Source organism: Nycticebus coucang, chromosome 20, assembly GCF_027406575.1.
Source record: "Nycticebus coucang isolate mNycCou1 chromosome 20, mNycCou1.pri, whole genome shotgun sequence".
NCBI classification, from domain to species: domain Eukaryota; kingdom Metazoa; phylum Chordata; class Mammalia; order Primates; family Lorisidae; genus Nycticebus; species Nycticebus coucang.
The window spans coordinates 57,317,252-57,337,899 of NC_069799.1; the positions used below are offsets into that span (position 1 = coordinate 57,317,252).

A 20,648-nucleotide genomic window follows, 5' to 3' on the forward strand; every position below is an offset into this window, starting at 1 on the left:
TATGCTTTCTTCTCAGCCAGAATTTTCATTAAAATGTTCATCCACAAATTTCAACAGCTATTCTAAAAAGGAGGATTGAAAAAGAAAGAAGTAGAGTTGGAAATATTTACGGGAGATAACTGTGGAATTTCATAATGACTTAAGTATGTGGAGTAAAGCTTTGTGAAGAGTCAAGATAACACTGAATTTGTATGCTTAGAATTGTGAGAGTAATGCTTCCTATGATAAAGAATTTGTCATGATTGAGAATTGTTTCATGGCGAAAGAAATTTCTTCCTGTAGTGTGTTTCCTTCGATTTCAGAAAAATTAAAATTTCAGACACAGGGAATTTGATTTTAGCCTGGGCCTTACTGCAGCATGCTTGCTAAAGTTATAAATTTCAAATGCGTTACCCTGTGAGTGTATGATCTGCTGTAATCTCTGAATTTTGTTTTTTAACATTTGAAACTTCAGTATACTTTAAATTATATGTCTAAAGTGGGCCATAACATGAAATAAATGTATAAGTCATTAGTTTTTTATAAATTACGTTTTTATAGTCGTTACATGTAAAATATTAGATTTTTCAAGTATTTTATGTGTTTATATAAAGTTTCATATGTAGTTCTCATAACAGTGAGAAGTTGAAGTTTTATTCCCCATTTTTCAGGTGTGAAGTCTTAGACCCAGAGAGTTAGTAATTTGCTAGTGAACACACCTGTGATGTAGCGTAACTCAGAGTTCTTTCATATCTTCACACCACCCTAGTATTTGTTGTGTGTTTAATGTCATGATGTTATAGCTAATTGACACCATGCTTTTTATCTTTTCAGGATATGGCTTTAGTTGCCCCTGAAGCTCCTTCAGAACAAGCCAGGAGAGTTTTTCAAACCTATGACCCAGAAGGTAAAAGATTTTATTAACATCAACTCTATGCTTAACATCTTTATGTATTTTGAATTACTTATGTTGACATTTACCTTCTTATATTCAGAAGACTTGCTGGATTATTGAATGAAATGTACATTGTGTTTCTTGAAAATTTTAAGAGACTTGGTGAAAACAGAAACAAATAAGATATTGCACAGGTCCTCAACAAGTTCTGTCACGGTCTAAGGGTTATGTGTTTCTTGGAACACTGAAGTTATAGGTATTTGAATCTTAACTTCTGATACTCACTGTCATATGGGAGAAATGCTACCTTCTGAACAAGCTCTTGGAAAAGTAAGTCAAGGTCTTCCAGGATATTTCTATATAATTGATTGTGGCAGGATAAAGATTTTAAAGAATATTACCTTAATTATTCTCTTTTGTGCCTGTGCTTAGCTATTCTGTGTAACAAAATAGAGTTTAGACAAGTTCATACAGATATCATTAAAATGTCCAGGCACGGTGGCTCACACCTGTAATTGTAGTACTTTGGAAGGATGAGGCAGGAGGGATTGCTTAAGGCCAGGAGTTTAAGAACTGGGCAACTTAGTGAGAGCCTGTCTCTACAAAAAAATAGAAAAATTAGCTAGGCATGGTGGCATGTGCCTGTAGTCCTAGCTACTGGGGAGGCTGAAGCGGAGGATTGCTTGCCCAGGAGATTCGGGTTGCAGTGAATTATGATGGTGCCACACTGCACTCCAGGCTAGGTGACAGAGTGAGATCCTATCTCTACTTTGGATTAAAAAAAGAAAAAATACTCCTGTCACTATCACCTGGGTTACTTTGATCACCATTTTGTTTATGAGCTTGGGTAAGTTATAACTAGTACAGCTAACTCACTGACTTTTTCATGTATAATTTTAAAATACAGTAATGCCTTAAGTTGCATTGTAAATTACAGATAGAGGCATCTACCCGCGTAGAAAGCAAAGTGGCTGGATCGCTGAAGGTCCTAATGGACTCTCGGATGGATTTAGTTATCTTTAGGAATATATTATACTTCTTCTGTCTTGAAACTTTTTACTTTTAGGGGACTGTTGTTTCTGAAAATTTGAGTCATGCAAATTCTAAGAATCTATCTTTTCTCATACTGCTCACTAGCCGAGTTGAGCAATGTTGTGTTCTTAAAGATTCAGACATGTTTGGATTCTGCCGTTGTTAACCCTTTTTTAAGATGTTTCCTTATTTATACTTCACATTACAGTGGAGAGTATCACTATGCAATCATGCACATACACATGTAATTGCTTGCCCTATTTTCAGGACATATTTTGGGATATGTTTCTGCCCAAACTCATGTAAATTGTAATGTAAGTGACTGGGATATAGGCATCTACCCAGAGTTTCCAGCCTGTAGTGCTGGCTAATGTGTCGTGTGAGCTGATTGTCCGACACCCTAGTCATGCCCCTCCAGCCCCCTGTAAGTACTACAGAACATTGGAAAATCAAACATATGGCCTTCATGAAATCTGTTTATTAGATACCCTTTTGTTTGTCACATTGGTGAAAATTTCAGAACCAAAATTAAACTACAAGTGAATGAGTTTCTTAGGAAAGGGAACAACAAGAAGATGAGAAGCTTTTAAGAAGTAGTAGCTGTAAATGAATAAAGGCATCAGGAAATGCCTTCAGAGCAGAAGCCAGCCATACACAGCGGAGCTGGTGGGTTCGAATCCAGCCCGGGCCTGCCAAACAACAACTACAACCAAAAAATAGCCGGACGTTGTGGCAGGCACCTATAGTCCCAGCTACTTGGGAAGCTGAGGGAAGAGCATTGCTTAAGCCCAAGAGTTTGAGGTTGCTGTGAGCTGCGATGCCACGGCACTCTACCGAGGGTTACAAAAGTGAGACTCTGTCTCAAAAAAAAAATTTCTATGAATAATGCAAATGATACTAAAGCAAAGGTTTTTAAAGTGAGAGACAGTTGTTATAAGCAGTAATTTGTTTGCTTTTTGCAGATGTTTTAATTAGGTAGCAGGCTTATGCTATTTATTTTCTTTTACCAATTTACCAATGAAAATTAAAGTTTCCTGTATTTCCCAGACTAAAACATAATTTATAATCATTGGCTGTTTTTTCAGAATTGAGTTAAGAGCAATTCATATAAAAATAAATTGGCTGTATTTCTATTACAGAAGACAATTATTGATTAAATGAAATGGTTTTCATCTACAGAGTGTTAACCATGACAGCTTAGCAACACTATAAAGTGAATTATTAAAAGGAAAGCAAGCAAAATTTGTTCAGCTACCCTCCTATATATAACTTAACACAAAGAAGAAAAATTCCTCTTTCTCATGTGACTATCACTGTTCACGGATTAACTGTGTATAGTTCACTCTAACATACTATTTTTGGAAGAAAAATACCAAATTTACTAGACTAGCACATTAGTGTGTAAGTGACTAAAAAGACTAAAAATGAAAAAGTCATCTATTTTTAATCCCTTTACTTACTAGAGCTTAAGATGTAAGCAAATCCAGCCTTCCCAGAACATTTAATATTCTAATAGTTCTTGTAAGTATCTGGATCGTTCCAGTTTCCATCTGGCAGAGGCTGGTCTGGGGATAATTGTCCTTTGTTACCTCTCTCAGAATACTTGACCTCCAGGCAAATTGAGAAAAAAGAATTCAAATTCTGGTACCCAGAGTATTTTCGTTTCTTCATCTCCCCCCACGTGTCTGACTGAGGCAGCTTGTAGTAATGCTGTTAGCACTCTGCTTCAGGCACTTTGTGAGCTAAAGGACTTATGCTGGCTGATCCCCATGTACAGAAGAAGCTCTGTGAGGCCACATCCCCTAAACAGGTGGCATAAGCCTGTTCGTAATCGGGGATGTGTTTAATAACGCTGCTACAGCTGCTGATGATGATGTTTGCATTTGCAGGGAAGGTTAAGATTTATAGAGCACTTTAACTCTGTGATCTCGTTAAAACCTTATCATAAACCTAAGAGATGGGGATTATTATCATTGTTTTGTTCTACAGAAAACCAAACTTGTGATGTTTGGAGTTACTTCCAAAGCCATATAGCTAACTGTGGAAACCAACACTGGACCCTAGCTGTTCATCTAGGAGATAAAGCAATCTATCCCTCTCTCTCCACTACTGATTTCTTTTTTAAGTGCTAACATCATACAGAGGTGCTTTTTAGCCTTTCTAAGTTTATGTAGAACTGTTATTCTTAATTTACTGGAATAAGAATTCGATACTGATTCTCTTGCTATCTGAGCAATTATAGTAATCTCCACGTTAGATTCTTTAAGAGCTCCATATTTGTAATTAAGATCAAAACTACATTTTTGAACTATTATTTTCTCTCGGAGTACTACCAAAATTTTAATTTCAGCAGGACCTTGATGTATTGCCTCTAATTATTTGCCTCAATTTAATGAGAAATCTCAAATTCAGAGACGAAAGTAAACACTAATATGTGTGCTCAGAGCCTGTGGAGGATCAGCTCTCAGGCTGTGTTACACGTGGGTTTTACAGTAAGTCTATAGTGTATTTACTTTTTCATATCCTTTTATGGAAAAAAGTGTCTGGATATGTGCTTTGTATTCTGGCACATGTTTTATCAGAATATTTTTTAAAATAATGATAAAATAGACTGAGGATGGAGCAGATTGACCAGTGTGCCGGAAGACCCTGGGCAGCAGAGGACCTGCTCAGGGCCTCCAGATACCAGGCAGTGGCTCCCGCTCTGTAACTCCTCAGTAGCTGGGTAATGTCAGCCAAGTTCCTAATATTAGTTTTCTCATCTGTAAAACGTACTTAATATACTTTACATGATTTATCAAAACTTAATAAATTGGCCATAGAGTTGTTTAAATAATTCAAAATGGTGGCATGGAGCTTATCTAGTAATCTCCAGACACTGATGGGTTTGGGGTTTTTTTGTTTGGTTTTCATCTTTCTCTTTCCCCTGCCCCATTCCCACCACCCTCTTAAAATTACATCTCAGGAAGCAACACTGTTTGAGCAAAGGATAAGTATTTGGATTTATACTGATGCTATTTCTTCAGTGGCTAAAATATGTTGATGGTCATCTTTTGTATGAATGATTTCAGTGTGCCTCTTTACGAGCTCCTTATAATCTTTAAGAATAATTATGCTGTTGTAGATGTAGACTGAGTGTGATATACTCCAATCCCCAGACATTTTCTAGAATTGCCTCTCGTGTGTCTTTCCTGTTCCTTCTGCATATCGGCTGTTCCCTGTGCCCTTGCAGCATCCCTCCTGCCCTCCTGCCCCTGCTGTCTTCAGCTGCAGTAGCTCAGTCATCACTGTCTCTGGGCTGCCCTGGCCCATGTCGTTCTATCTTTTGCCACCATGTTTTATTTGTTTAGCAATGTTTCCTTCACATAACAAAAGTGAATTTGTACGACAGCTGCAAATTAGCGAAGCATTTCTTTCTGAGCTTCATACTTAAAATTCACAAAGCTGTTTATGGATGGAGTGGGGACCCAGATAAGTCAACCAGCAGTAATGACACAGCAAAAAGACCACAGGGAGCTGGAAACGTCCCACTGCACCTTGGGGCCGAGGTCACACAGTTTTTGTAATAGGAGTATTTATTAAATTATTGGTCTAGACCAGTGGTTCTCAACCCTCCTAATGCCACCACCCTTTAATATAGTTCCTCATATTGTGGTGACCCCCAACCATTATGGGTCACGGCATTAGGAAGGTTGAGAACCACTGGTCTATACTATTAAAGCCTTAATAATATATTATTAGGTAACATGTAACACAACATTTGGTAAAAATAAAATCGTTTAGGCTGGGCGCAGTGGCTCACGCCTGTAGTCCTCAAACTCTGGAGGCCAAGGCAGATGGGTTGCTTGAGCTCAAAAGTTCAAGACCATCCTGAGCAAGAGCGAGACCCCAGCTCTACAAAAATAGAAAAAACTGAGGCAGAAGGATCTCTTGAACCCAAGAGTCTGAGGTTATTATGAGCTGTGACGCCAGGACGACAGAATGAGATTCTGTCTCCAAAAATAAATAAATAAATCATTAAACTATTATTTGACTCAAACAAGTGATATTAAATCCTGTTTAATCTGGGTTTTTGTTTTGTTCTTTTTTTTTTTTTATTTCCAAGAAGCTTTAGTCTTCCTCACCTACAGTGTTTGGAAAATGTTACAGTCTCACGTAGTTAGTGCTCCTAAGCTGTTCTTATCTCAGTATGAGAAGCCCTTTCCCTGCCTTCTCTGTTAATTCTGAATTTCTCATATACAGTAGAACCTCTGTGAGTTGACCCCCCAAGGCACTGTGACCAACTGGTCAACACGAGGAACTAGGCCTGCTGTGCTGATAGGCACATGTGCGTGTCCGGTCTATGAGAATTAGGTCACCTTGAGGTGGTCAGCGGAGGGAGGGGTTCAGCTACGGAGGCTCTACTAAAATTTTGAGACCTGCTAGATTCTGCCTTGTTTCTTAATCTTTCAAAACAGAATTCATGATAGGTATATCTTTCCTTTTAAAGTCCAACTCTAGTTTCTTCACGATTCTGAAAGTGGTTACCTTAGCGCAAAATCACCAGCCGACTTCCGCACGCACCCAGTTTTAAACAACTAGTTTTTCTCCTTTCAAATGTTCTAAAACACAGACTAGCAGAATCAGCGTGTCTGCACATGGCTGCACCCGTCACCGCCACCGCGCCCTCTGTTGGCTGGTGTGGACTCACATTCTGGTCCGGAGGCTCAGTGTCCGGAGCAGTCTGTTTCATGATCACATAGCTAATATACCAGGGCGTGCCCGCTGTGCTACTTGTATTTCCTGTGCGGTTGGTCCTGAGGCCATCTCATCGCGGCTCTGTTCCTGTGTTCTCCAGGGATTCAGTTGACTAAGCTGGATGACCTGGGTTTCATCTGTTTTTAGGCTACATGACTGTTCTTTTTCTAAAGAATTTATTTTTGTGGGTAGGATTGAATAACCAGTGAAATGTTCTACGAAAATTAACAATTTTGAGATCTCTTTTAATTTTGGGTATATGAAAAGTCTTTGAAGTATTTTGAAAATAATATTACACCTCTAGTTTTAAAATGCTAAGTGTACAAAATGTAGAGTCGCTGATTTGTTATTGTTACATTTAATAATGTCTGTGTTTATGAATTATAAATGTCATAGGTATTTTAAAAATGTTTTGGAATGTTTAAGCTTGAGGTTAGTTATGTAGAAGTTAAGCGTGGTGTTAAGGAGGTCATTTTGTTGTTGTTTGTGTCTTTGTACAACCAATTAGCTCTTCCTGGAGGTGGGAGTTGGATTGCAGGTTATGCTTTCTGAGGGAAAGCTGCCACCCTTTATAAAATACATACCATCCCGTACTCTGAGGAGCACTGTACAGGTTGAACACTGCTAATCCAAAAATTTATAATCCTCCAAAATCCAGACCTGTTTGAGTGCTGACATGATACTCAAAGGAAATGCCTGTAGAGCATTTCAGATTTGGGATTTTCAAGTTAGGGGTGCTTAACCCCTGTGTGTCTTCAAGTATTCCAGAATCCATTCTCATCTTGAGCATTTTGGGTAAGAGAAGCCAACCTGTGATGCCAGGTGGATACGCCTGAGAGCCCATAGCATAGAAACCTGTCCAGATAGTTAGTTGTTCCTGTCTGCTGGGGCCACAGAAAGTCTTTTCACAGTTAGAGATTCTGAGCTTTTAGCTATGACTTAACTAAGCAAAATAAGGAAATTTTCTCTGCCTTTCAAACTCAAAGTTAAGCCCATAAGGCTTGAATGTTTTCACAAGTGCCTTCAACAAGGTCTTTATTCTTTATACCTCAAATTATTGGGAACTTGACAAATTGGAATTATTCTAACCCTAACCTTAAAGAAATAAGTTTTTAATGATCTTAAATGATTCATAGCCTTTTAGTCAAGGCCAGTCTTTCTTCAAATGGGTAAACAGTTGTTTCTGAGGCATAAGAATAGAAAAGACCTTTCTACCATTGTAACGTCTTTGTTTCCTTTCTGAGAGAGACAGTGCAATTCCACATTCTGAGAGAGCATCTGTACACTTTATTCTGTAGTTTGATTATGGGAAAAGAGCTTTTAGACATCTCATTCTCCATGGCAGGCTTTTTTCTTTTTTTTTAATCTTCTAATTCCTGAAAAAGACCTTGTGTTGGAAGCTGATTGAAAGCTGAGACAGTCTTTAGGAGTGAGTAAATGGATAAGGGGACTTAGGCACTGTACATTTAAGGGAGCAAACAACTTGCTTGTTTCAAGCTACTATCTAAAGCATTTGGGCTATTTGCCAGGGCTATTTCCTCATCAAGTTGAAAAGTAAAAAATATATATGTATTTTGTATAAAATACTCATCATTAACATTGATTTTACTCTGTATTTCAACTTTAAATTTTTTTCTATTAAAACTATGGCTTTTGTTTAAATTACCAAGTCTGTGGTAGGGTGTCTTTTACTGCTCTTATATTGTCAGTTATCTATATCAAGAACCTAAGTAACATTGTGACAAGAGGGTTTTATTGGTGAAGACTTCTTTTAATTGAACTTTTTGATGGGAATGTAAGGTTTAGTCTCTTTGTTGAAAGATACAATATTAAGCTGGAAAAACCATATACCCACTTAAATTTATAGTAAAAAGTAATTTGTAAATCTCATTGGAGTTCTCAGATACAGGTAATGTTTTTATTTGAAATTAACTTTGAAAATAAATCTTTGGATATGTCCCCCAAAAACCTAATATGGGAGTCTGATAATAATAAGCATAGTGCCTACAATAAACTTAATGTGCTGTTCCTTAACTCTTTTTATCTTTTGTATGATGTGATTTTACCTGGAATCTTTTCAGCAATAATAGCATGTCTTGGAGTAAATTCTTATTTCAAGTTGTTTCTGATACATTTTTTTCCCCAGATAATGGATTCATACCAGATTCACTTCTGGAAGACGTGATGAAAGCATTGGACCTTGTTTCAGATCCTGAATAGTAAGTTGAACAGGAAGTGTTACTTAGGCAACTCAAAAAGGGTGCCATTAAATTGAAGACACAGTGTACGTTTTTACCTTTCTTAAATCTCAATGTGCATGTATAAAGTGTAGCAGTTTATATAAAACAAATTTAGGAAGAAGTCAGACTAAGCCAATATAGCAAGATGTAACATATTTAATATGAATGCAGGCCTCTGGCATTCCCTCTTTATTTAAAAGATGATCAAAAACAGGAAAGTTCTCTAAATGATTAAATTAAATGATGTGACACTTCTGCGAGTGAACTATAATGTATTGGAGGGTGAGGATTTTCAGGATCGCCTCAGGACTTTGTCGTCAAGGTCATTCTCACTGTCAGGTTTTATGCATCATTACGTATGTAACTTCCTTCGTAGATGGAGGATCTTCAGTTACTGTCTCTTGTTAGATAGATACTCATATGTTGAACAAGTGTGGAAAAACGACAATGAAGATCACCTTGGATCTGTACTAACTTTTCCCTTTTTTATGCAGAATTTTTTTTCTGACAATGAAAATCTTTAGCTTATAAAAGAAAATGGAAAGGTTTAGCAAAAACAACAGACATACATTGGTATACACAGTTTTTAGAATTTGGTCCTATTGAGTTTTTAAGTATGTTCTGCCATGCTTTCTTTGAAAGTATGCCACACACACAAACATTATATAAACTGATCAGATCTGAAATAATATACCTCAGTCTTACTATATGTAGCTGCAATTTCATCCATTCTTAATGGACGTAATTACTGTTTTCAACGTAGAGGAGAAATTAAGAGAGAGGTGAATTAGCCCAATAAAAATGATATTATAGTAATGACTGTATTTTTTCTAGACTGATTTCCAAGTAGAGACCATATTGTTTGCACTGCTCTAATTTACACAAGAGAATTGAACTCAAGTTATTTTGGTTACTAATGATTCTTAAGAAAGAAGAAAATTTTTTTCAGATTTTTATATGTCATCTACCTAATTTTTCTTGTTTCATCAGAATATGTAATGTACCTTGATTGTCAGGTTGTTTTTCTAGATGTAGCTGAAAGGTTAGACCAAGGTATTCATTCCCTTTGTACTTAGGCCTAGTCACATTTGTAATGTCTGGTGGCCCATAAACTAATTGGGCTATACTAAGGATTAACTAATTTAAATACATTAAATATAATGTGACTTTGCCTTCATCTGTTTCCTGTCATAATCTCCTGGCCTTACTGAGACCCATTAAAATGTCACATGCTTTGTGTAACACACTGTAAGATACACATCCTGGCTATAGGCTTGTGATAGTGAAAGGCCCCCTCAAGCGTCCTACAGGGACGATACTGTGTGTCACTTAGCAGGGCGAGCACACCTGGTCCAGGGGTTTCCAGGAGGCGAGGCTCCTTCTGCATAGTCGCAGCTTTCATAAACTTTAAAGCTTACCAGTATAAGAGTAGGTTAAACTCCTTTTATGAAAGAAACACATGGTAATTGACCCAGACTGGATACAGGTATTAGAACAGGAGGGGACAAATCCCCCAAACTCTGAGTTAGCATCTAGATTCATCTTTGTGGAACAGAAGGCAAGAAGTGACTCCTGGGGGTTTGGTTAACTAGAACTACCCGAAACCCCCAAACACAACACTTTGTTGTTCTATATACATAGAGTAAGTTATATGTAACTGGATATTTACAATTTAACATGGAGAATAAAACTTTTCTGAAGATCATTTTCATTTGCAAACTCTTAAAACTGCAGTCTACTTTTCTCTGCCTTCTTTCTAGTCACAACTGCCAACTGCTATCTCGAGCCTTGGTTCCCCTAAATGGTAAGGGCTGTGCAGAGCGCCATTCACTTTAGGCTGTAACACTTCCTGTGAGAATTCCTTTACCTCTGCAACCTTCACGTGATATTATCTAAGAATTTTAAGCCTCTGTCTAACTTAGTTCTTGAAAATAAGCTTTTTAAGAAGTATTTTTATTATCTCACATACCACTGCCTTCTAATACTATTTCTTTTTGTCACTGGGCTTAAACAATCCAAGCTAAATGCCTTATTTGATTGTTAATTCAGGCATACCTATGAAGCAAAGAGAATTGGCCTTTGGAAGATTACAAAAGCCTAAGTTTATAAGCCTTGGTTTTTAAATTACTTTACCTAATAAGGAACAGTATTCCAAAGTCATCATCATAATTTAAATTTTAAATAGTAACAGATTACTCTAGTTTAAAAATAACCAAGTTTTGGCAGATTAGATGTCATTCCTGTGTATTTGTCATTAAGGTTCTAAAAAGAACAGCTCTTAGGATTTTTGGCAGTCGAATGTGTTGTAGTACAAGTAATTTAATCGTGATAGAAAAAAAAATAAGTTACTTTTTTTCCTTTGGTATCCACTGTTTTTCTTTTTTTTTTTTTCTCCCCATAGTATAAATCTCATGAAGAATAAATTAGATCCAGAAGGATTAGGAATCATATTATTGGGTCCATTTCTTCAAGAATTTTTTCCTGATCAGGTAACATAGTTGAGGAAATATATTTATTGTTTTGTTCTATTGAGATGATCACTTGTGATTGTTTCAGCATTTTTTCCCTACTCCTTTAAAAATGTCCTAACATAGGATTGAGACTGAGCAGATGCTGTTATATAAAGATCTTCCAATCGGGGTCTTGCCCCGGGAGCAGGGTCCCCTAAGCCCTGTGGAAACTGGCGGAGACCCACTGAAGAAACTCAGAGTTAGAAACGACGGTAAAGAAAGAGACACGAGACATAGAACAGAATTATAGGTGGGAGCTCAGGGGTCCACTGCCCGTTTGTGGGCTTCTGGCAGTGGCTCTGAGTGTTTGCTCCACTCTGCTGTTATTGAAATCTGTTTGCCCACAGGGGTAAGATGAGGGAGGGAACAAAGATGCCAGCAGTTTCACTGAGCAGATCAGCAATGATAGGAATCATTGTTATTATTATCGACCTTAAGGGTAGCCTTGAGAAATCTGAAATCTGAGCCTTGTATTGGGATAGACTCCTGCTTGAAATCACACAGAGATTTCTAAGGAGGTATTAAATTCCACTAGTTCCCTGTTAATCTCCTCTGAGGAATGGGTGGGAGGGAGGCATTTTCCTCCCATCACCACCACAGAGGATCTTCCTCTGCTATAAGGGGTATAAGCTCTTCTGCCCATATCTCAGAGCTTGAGCTACTCCCTTGATCTCTGCCCCAGGCAAATGCAAATCTGCACAAGGGGTATCTGCTTTGCCTGTTTACTAGGCAGGAGACGACCCAGTTAATGTATCTTTCTAGGTCTTTGTCATAGCCTCTTCTGTAAACATTTTTCCTCACAGAGTGCTCACAGACCTAGCAGGGGTGTTTGTAAGCTGTATCCCCAACAGGCTAGAATTTCAGAAAAGGCAGGAAGGTTGCTAGCAATGGCTAGCTTAAGTATAAACTAGCTGACTTCTCTTTGTTCTGACTTACTCAGCTTACTTTTTAATCTTCCTCTTTTTCTGGGAGTGGTTTCCCTTGCCAAGAATAGGGTCTTTGGTCCCCATTGTCCCAGCACCTTCCCATTCAGTGGGGCCAGAAGGGTGTGTGTGTTCCAGAAGTCGTGTAGCACTTGAGGTGGGGGGGTGGTGGTAGAAGATGGCGCACACACCAGTCTGTACACAGGATGACAAAGGGTAAAACGCAGAGGTACGTGGAGAAAAGAAGAAAGATTCTTTCTCCATTCCCTGCTCACTTTCCTGCTCTCAAGCAACTACTGTTCATAGATTGGTGTGCATCTTTTTAGAACTTCTCAAATACTTGGAAAGAAGGTAAAGGTGCCCATAGGTAGTGGGCCTAAGCTCCAGGAGAAGTGCAGTTGAGGGAAGACTTTTGAGGGTAGCAGTGCCGTTGCATGTTGGAACATGTCATCCACTAAGCTTGGTTAGCAGTTACGTGAGGCTCAGAACTTCAGAGTTACACAGCTGTGTGGTTGGCAAGCCATTTCTATTGGCAGCGCCTGTCTTTTCTTTGTTTCTTACCTACGTGAAGGGTTTTACTACTAACTCAAACTGTTCAGCCAAATAACATACATAAAAATTTCATCAGATATCAGTATAGTTTAAATTGATGTTCTTTGTCTCAAAAGAAATGTCAATTTCTCTGCTACCTCTATTAAAAAAGAGATTTACTAGTAAATAGAAAATTATTTTTAAAATAGGCTAGAGGGAACATTTCAAGATCTAATTACTAAAATTCATGATATAATTGTTAATTTAATGTCTCAGGCTTAAATTATCTTTAACAAAGTAGACAGTATTATTAGCATCCAATTCTTGGTTATTGAAAAAGAAAAGGAACACATATTTTCTAAACCTGTATCGATTTGTTGTGGTTATTGTGAATTAAGAAAATGTGTGAGGATATCATAGAGGCAATAGGACTTTTTAAAACTTTGGCAAATGCTTCATGAAAAAATATACTTGGGTTTCTGACATTATTAGAAAGACTCTATTAGATACGATATCCTATTATTCACATTCCAGCCAGTAGGATATTTTTGAAAGTTCACTTTGGAATCTAGTGTCATGTTTTAGATATCTTGATAAATGCTTAATAAATAATAGTAAGCAAGGCAATATTTTACTCAATTTTTATATTTCAAGTTTGCTATCAGAACATTTGATAGGAATTTATTTCCTAGTCATGAATATAACAAAAAGATAATATTCCTGTTTTTAATTTCATTTGGGGAAGATTTTAAAAAGTACCTAGGAAATGTAAAAGTGAAATAGTTACCAACTTTTTCAGAAGTATAAGTCTTGTATTTAGTTAATTACATGATACGACTTATACACCTTATTATCAAGGAATCGATTTAATTGTAGTATTCCTTGAGATAGTAAGAGGTCTCCAGTCACCTTGTTTACCTACAACAGGCTTTCCCATTTGGTTGTACTATTTGTTCCCTCCAAGTTCATCTCTTACTCTTATTTGCTGCTATTCTTACAAACTCTCCATCCAACCCTGGTCTCATTGCCTCTAGGTAATAGAAGTTCTTTGCTCAACCAAAGCAGGTGATCCCACTCTTAGTTACCTTTAGAGCAATGGGTTCTCAGAGTGTGGTCTCCAAGAACTTATCAGAAATGCAAAGGCTCAGGTCCCTCCCCGACCTTGGGAATCAGGGAGCTTTGGGAAGGGGAGGTGTGTCACTTTTAACCAGCCCCTTGGGCAGTTTCGATGGAGGCCTCTGAAATTTTATTGATACAAAGAGTTTGAGAGCTGCTGTTTTAGGGAAAGACCTATCACAATTCCACCTGTTCCCATTCTGTAACACCTCAGAGTCCCTCTGTGTCACAGATCTCTGGTTGTGGCCCACACCACTGATATGCTTTTTCTCTGTAGTCAACAAAGTACATAATGACTCATTCATTTGTCCATTAATCGTATATTGCTTGGTACCTAACAGATCAATATACTGATAATTCAGTAAACATTGATTTAATCAACCCCCCAGAAATGAAGTAAAGTTGCAAAAGTGGTGTCAGAAGGACAGCGAGGAAAATATTTATCTAACGTCAGTTATCTTGGCAACTGCTCCATTTATGGTACAACCAGAGAACATGCCCTTGCCAGGAGGGAGAAGCGGATGCAGCAGAAGGAAGGCACTATTCCCAAGCTTTTCAGAGTAGAGTGGCCAACCAGCCCCCGTTCATTAGGCATCCACTGTGCACCAGGCACTATGTACCTTATAAATTAAATACTGTTGTTTCCCCCCATTTTAGCAATGAGGTAACTGGGGATTAGAAAACTTAACAAAATTGTCTGTCATACAATTAACAGTAAGTGGCTGGCTAAAGAATCCAGCATAGGTCTGTCTAATCCCAGCATTTAAGCATTTTACTGCTCTTTTACACTGCCTTTTGTTAGTATTTCTATGTTTTATGTCAGTTAATTACTGGGAATAGAGAATATAAATTATTTATTTTATATTATATAATCAAGAGCCAAGTGATTATCTTAGTAATTCATTGTATTGTATCAAATACAATTAAGGAAATAACCAAATTATTGATTGCTCTATTTCATGTGTGAGATAAAAAAATGATAAGACTTAGATTGCAGTTGGGAATATAAAATATGAAAAATTATAAGTAATTAGATAATTTTAAATTCTTTGAAAATAACAATAGAAGAGATGATCCAAAGTCATACCGTAGGATTCATTCTCGAATTAATTACTTAGACAACTGTTGTTATGAAGTTTCCAAAGTAGTAAAGAACCCAACTGGTGTGTTCAGGAAAAACTTTACAGAAAAAAGTACCAGGTCTAGAAAAATGAGAAAGGAGAGAGGAGGTATTTTAGAGAGGAGTTAAAAAAAAACAAATCATGAATGCGCACAAGGCCAAAAAAAGGTCTTTGGTTGGGAAGATGAATTGCACGTTTATCTAAACAGTTCAGAAAGACGAACAGTTGGAGGTGAGACTGAATTTTTGTAGGATCCGTGGTTTTAGATCACAGAATCCCAACCTGAATTGGCTTAAGTGAGGGGAAAAGAAACGAGTGGGAAGGAGTAGCTCAGGAACCGGCGAAGCAGCACCAGGAAGGTGGCGCCCGGCTCACAGACTGCAAGAGTCTTCGCCCCTCCCGTGGAGTGGCTGTGCCCCCTCAGCCCATCTCTCTATGGGAGCTGAAGCCACGGTTGTCAGCAGTTCTACTCCCTTAGTTCCAGTTGGAAAAAATTCTAAGGAGGGACTCTGCCTAGCTTAGGTCACATGCCCCTCCGTGTGTCCCTCGGATGTGGCCAGGAAGGTGAGGATCAGCACACAGGTGACGTGCCCATACTCCTGAGGCAAGTCACTGGGAGCCAGGCATCTTCATTCAGCAGGACCAGACTGTTCGTGACCTTGAAAGTGAGGTTAAGACAGTAGGAAAAACATCTTTTCTTGTGCAAGTTTAATCTTGTAGTGATTTGTAGCATCCTTGCTTTATGGAATATGATTAAGTCTCTTTAAGCCCACACTTACATGTTTTCATTTCTTATAATGCCCTTTTGACAAAAAGCTGACAATATTCAAATATTTTATTGGATATCTTTTTTAGGCTGGAAACCCTCTAATTCAGTATTGTGGACCAAATCGGAAGTATTTATGCATGTATTAATATATTTGTGGTCTGAGTAAAAATGATACTATTGCTCTTCCCTGTTGGGAGCAACAAATTATTTATAAAAGAGAGAAAGCAAAAATATGTTCTAGGAAATGTTTTGTGTCTTAGGAGTTTGCCCTTAAAATACAGTGATGAATGCACATAGTTTAAAAACATAAAATAAGCTAATACAGATGAGAGTAGAAATCAGCCTGCCCTGTTTTCCTATATCTTCAGAAGCAACTATTTCAGCCACAGGGCTTTCTAGTAGTTAATTCCCTAAAGCTAAGTGTTTTGCTTTAGCAAATGTGTCCCCAATAGAAGAGTGAGGATTTAAAAACTTGCATTTTACTTTAATTGCTAATTAGAAACTGCCTGATACAAAGATATAACTTAACGTTTTTTAATAGTACTTTATTTATAATAGGGATCCAGTGGTCCAGAGTCTTTTACTGTCTACCACTACAATGGATTGAAGCAATCAAATTATAATGAAAAGGTATGATAATTCACGTAGTAATCTGTCTTCATCTGGGTGGTGAAATAAATGTGAGTATAAAAGGTTTCATTCCCATACAACTGTTACCTGAAGAGGTTATTCCAGGAATCTCTTTATTGTCACCACATATTTTAAAACTGGTCATCTTTTGACTTGACCAACATATAAAACTCTGCTTTGGACTTTGGAGCCGTGGTCTCACTATGACAAAATACGTCTTCGTACATATTGTTACCCTGGGCTATCTATGTAAATGTTTCTAAATCAACATTATAGTTCGGTGGAAAACGTTACTGATTAATTTAAATGGAGAAAGGGATAACAGATTTGTGATTAAAGAAAATATTGTGAAATATTGGATCACTATTTGTTGAGCATTTACCTAGAATTGGATTAAGTACTATATTAAGTTTTACACCACCTTGTGAAGTATTGTTTGTGTATCCCCATTTTACAGAGGAAGAAACTGATCCGTAGAGAGGTAAGCAGCACGGCCGAGATCACACAGCCAGGAAGGGCAGGGCTGGGAGTGAGGCTGAGGTGGTTCGGAGCACGGAGCTGCGCCCTTGCCCACTGTGCTGTGCTGCTTTGTGAATCACTGACAAAAGCATAGGGCAGTTGATTTCCAGATGGTCTCACCTGGTTTAAAACAAAAGGGTTTTTTAAATTATTATTAAATTCTAGTTTCTTTTTTTTTTTTTTTTCTTTGTAGAGACAGAGTCTCACTTTATGGCCTTCGGTAGAGTGCCGTGGCCTTACACAGCTCACAGCAACCTCCAACTCCTGGGCTTAAGCGATTCTCTTGCCTCAGCCTCCCGAGTAGCAGTAAATTCTAGTTTTGTGTACACTTACATCTGTATGATGTCTGCATTAAATCAAGTCAGTCACCGCAGATGCAGCTCATGTTGGAAGGATGCCTAACTTTTTAATTTGATCTGCTCATACTACCTTCACAGGTATCTTAATCAAGGATGACTGCAGAACATAGATCATAATGTAATACATAATTTTAGTCAAGATAGGTGTACTAGATTGTATATTTCATTATAAAAATAAAAGTAAATTTTAGTATTAGGTACAAAAATCTTTTCACAAGAATATAATTTATTGATACATATAGTAGCAAAGACTATACATTGTCAACAGAAGAAAACTGGGATGCTGTGTCCTAATGTGTATTAATGAGCGCTTCATCTATAATAGATTTTGAAGTTCTGCAGAGCTTTGTAATAGGGGGTGCTTTATAGTTACTGATTATTCACCTACACGGTCCCTGCAAGGTAGGTCAGTCAAATGTTATCCGTATTTTACAGATGAGGCATCTGAGACAGGGAGGTTAAGTGACTCACCCAGGGTCACACAGCAAGTCATTGGCAGAGCAGGGATTAGAACTGAGTTCCTGATTCCCAATCCTGTCCTTGGTCTGCTTGGCCACGCTACCTGTGTATAGTAAGTCTTCAAATCATGCTTGTGACAAGCGTCTGACATACTAACAAAAAGATCAGAAATTTTAAAAAATGAAATATTAACATGACAGTAGAATGTAACAACTCTAAGGCAAAGCATGTATGTCATTAAGTTGCAGAAGTGAAATGTTTTGAAGTGACTCGAGAGTTAGAAATATGGCAGATCGCATAGTAAAGGATGACTAAAAATAACCAAGGAAACACACAAAAAGAGAAGGCTGGCTAGTTGAGGCCACTGAGGGTAGGTCAGAGGCATTGCCCGAGCTCTTCACTCTCCTGCTGTGAGCACACAGAGTGTTTTGTCAGGGGCTGTCATATGTAAGTGTAATAACTTGACTTACAGTACTTGGGCATAACTTGTCAGAAAAGGCAGTTTTGCTTTGGGGGAATGAAAAGTGGGAGTTGTAGATTTTATATTAAATTTATATCATATAACCCTAGAAACAAACTAATACATTAACCAAAACAAAGATGAAAAAAATATATATTTCACATTAAAGTGTGTCTTTAGAGCTTCCTATAAAACCAAAGTATCTGACCTAGTAATATAAAATGATTTTCCAATATTTAATGTGCTTTTATGGTATTTAAGGCTAATAAAGTTGTTTCTTTGGGCTCTTTAGTCAAAGAACTTATGGCTTTTAGTTTGGAAGAACATACAGTCATGCGTATCTGCTAGTGAATGTATGAATATAACTGTGCACACTTGGAACAAGACAGTCTCTGTTTCTTTTAAATTAGAGAGTCGAAACGTCGCTTGGTACCAAAAGAAATTCATGACTAAGGAGTGCTTTAATGTCCACTGTGAGCCCTTGTCAGCAAGTGGGGGTTTTGTTGGTGTGTCATGTCTAAAAGACTTTTAAGTTGTTTAAGTTAATGGGAATAGAATTTTTCCTGGTTTCCACCTACCTAGTTAAGAGTTTGTATGATCATTGCCACCACATACAAAGTACTGGTTGGTTTCATCCATCAGCCTCTTCCTATTATTTGATGTTTTGTTTCTGTCCTGACATCCCTTTTAATTTTTTCTCCATAACTTCTCATGCTGTACAAAGTGCACTCACAAACTGCATTTCAGAAATATTTAATACAATTAGAGGAAATTGTTTTTCAGCTCTGGATATTCAGTACTCAAATTGAAAGGAGAAAGTAAAGTTTTCCTCAACACACACCTGTCTGTCTATGACAGCTTTCCCTTCCTTGAGGCAGCGTGAGCTTCCAAGTTCCTGGGTAGAGAAGGACCTGTAAAAATACAGCATAGAAATAATAATCTTTAAAACTTCTTTCAAGTGCTGTATATATTATTTGAAAAGTATTTTTTGTGAGAAACAGTGTGTGTTTCACCATTCACCTCAATGTTTTAAATCATAATCTTGAATTTTAAAAATCATCTGGTCAGCTAGCAATTAAAATTTGTATTGCCATCTCGTTTACGAATAATTAGATATGCTTGCTTATGATTTCTGTCAACATAAAATTATATGTAAAGTTTCATAGTAATACCATTTTGCTAGCCTGTAAAAACTGTGTCCCCCATAAGAATTTGCTAAGAAGGTTGATTGACCCTGGTGGCTTTATTTTAACAGGTCATGTACGTAGAAGGGACAGCAGTTGTCATGGGCTTTGAAGACCCCATGCTTCAGACAGATGACACTCCTATTAAACGCTGCCTCCAAACCAAATGGCCATACATCGAACTACTCTGGACCACAGATCGCTCTCCTTCACTGAACTAATAAGTATTGACAGGGAAGATCTCAATAACAGATGTTGAAAGAAGAATTCAAGACTAGCAATTGGCTAACTTAAACTAAACACTGATATCATTACTGTAAATAATAATTAAAAACACATTTTCAGTGTCTAAGCTATGTTTAAATTATTTGTTCTAAAGCTTTATGTTACAGGTTATCCTATTTTAACCCTTTGTGTGAAATTTACTAGCAAAATTAAGCTTTAATCAAAGTTCATCACTTATTGGTCATTTACATATCACATTAGAAACATAATACCTACAGCATTTATATATTGAGTATCAAAGTTACTATTTATAAACTTCTACTTTGGGGTTTTATTTCATCCAGGCACATTTTTTTATTTGAATGAGCCGGGTTTTATATCAGCCTCCACACCAAAATGCAGAAGAGTTGTTATTTCTTGTCTAAAATACATTTGGACCCAGATCTTTTGACAATTATGCTGGCATGTTTACAAAAAGTAGAACTATTAAGGAACATTACCACATAGTCACAGATGTATAGGGGATGTATTTTTTAAAATCATAGAAAAGAGAATCTGATAGTCTTACCACTGTTAACTTTTACTGTATTGCCAAATACACTTTTCCAAATTTGTCCCAAAGCCCTGTAAGCCAACTTTCTTGTATATTTATAAATGTGCTGAATGCATGAGAACATCTGTTATTACATTAGTATATCGCATTATTTATTACGATCCTAGTCAATGGCCTAAATAAACACTTTTTCCTTTACCCTAGCAGTTTGTTATATTAGTGTCTCAAAATGAACAAATACATTTTTAAATGTTCCTACCCAGCAATCCTGAGAACATAGCATACAGCAAATGACTAATGGACTCGTATGAGACCTTGAATAAGACACCAAACCTTGCACTTACCTAAGAGCTCTGCTAACTCAGCAGCAGCACAGGAACCTGGGTGGCAGCTATCTAAACCAGTG

At 37.4% G+C, this 20,648-nt stretch overlaps 1 protein-coding gene across 6 annotated transcripts in view; it reads left to right on the plus strand.

Annotated features, from left to right (window-relative positions):
* Nucleotides 1–20,440, plus strand: part of MINDY3 (MINDY lysine 48 deubiquitinase 3) — a 68,948-nt gene extending 48,508 nt beyond the window's left edge. For 4 of the 6 annotated variants that reach the window (XM_053572186.1, XM_053572187.1, XM_053572189.1 and 1 more), the window contains 5 exons: nt 814–886; nt 8,790–8,862; nt 11,285–11,372; nt 16,412–16,483; nt 19,536–20,440. In XM_053572186.1, the coding sequence (XP_053428161.1) occupies nt 814–886; nt 8,790–8,862; nt 11,285–11,372; nt 16,412–16,483; nt 19,536–19,685 (456 nt within the window). In that variant the 3' untranslated portion in view covers nt 19,686–20,440. Of the gene's footprint in view, nt 1–813; nt 887–8,789; nt 8,863–10,643; nt 10,688–11,284; nt 11,373–16,411; nt 16,484–17,796; nt 17,933–19,535 lie in introns of those variants that run through there. The other 2 variants (XR_008376178.1, XM_053572188.1) reach the window with 2 other exon arrangements.
* Nucleotides 20,441–20,648: the final 208 nt, after the last annotated feature.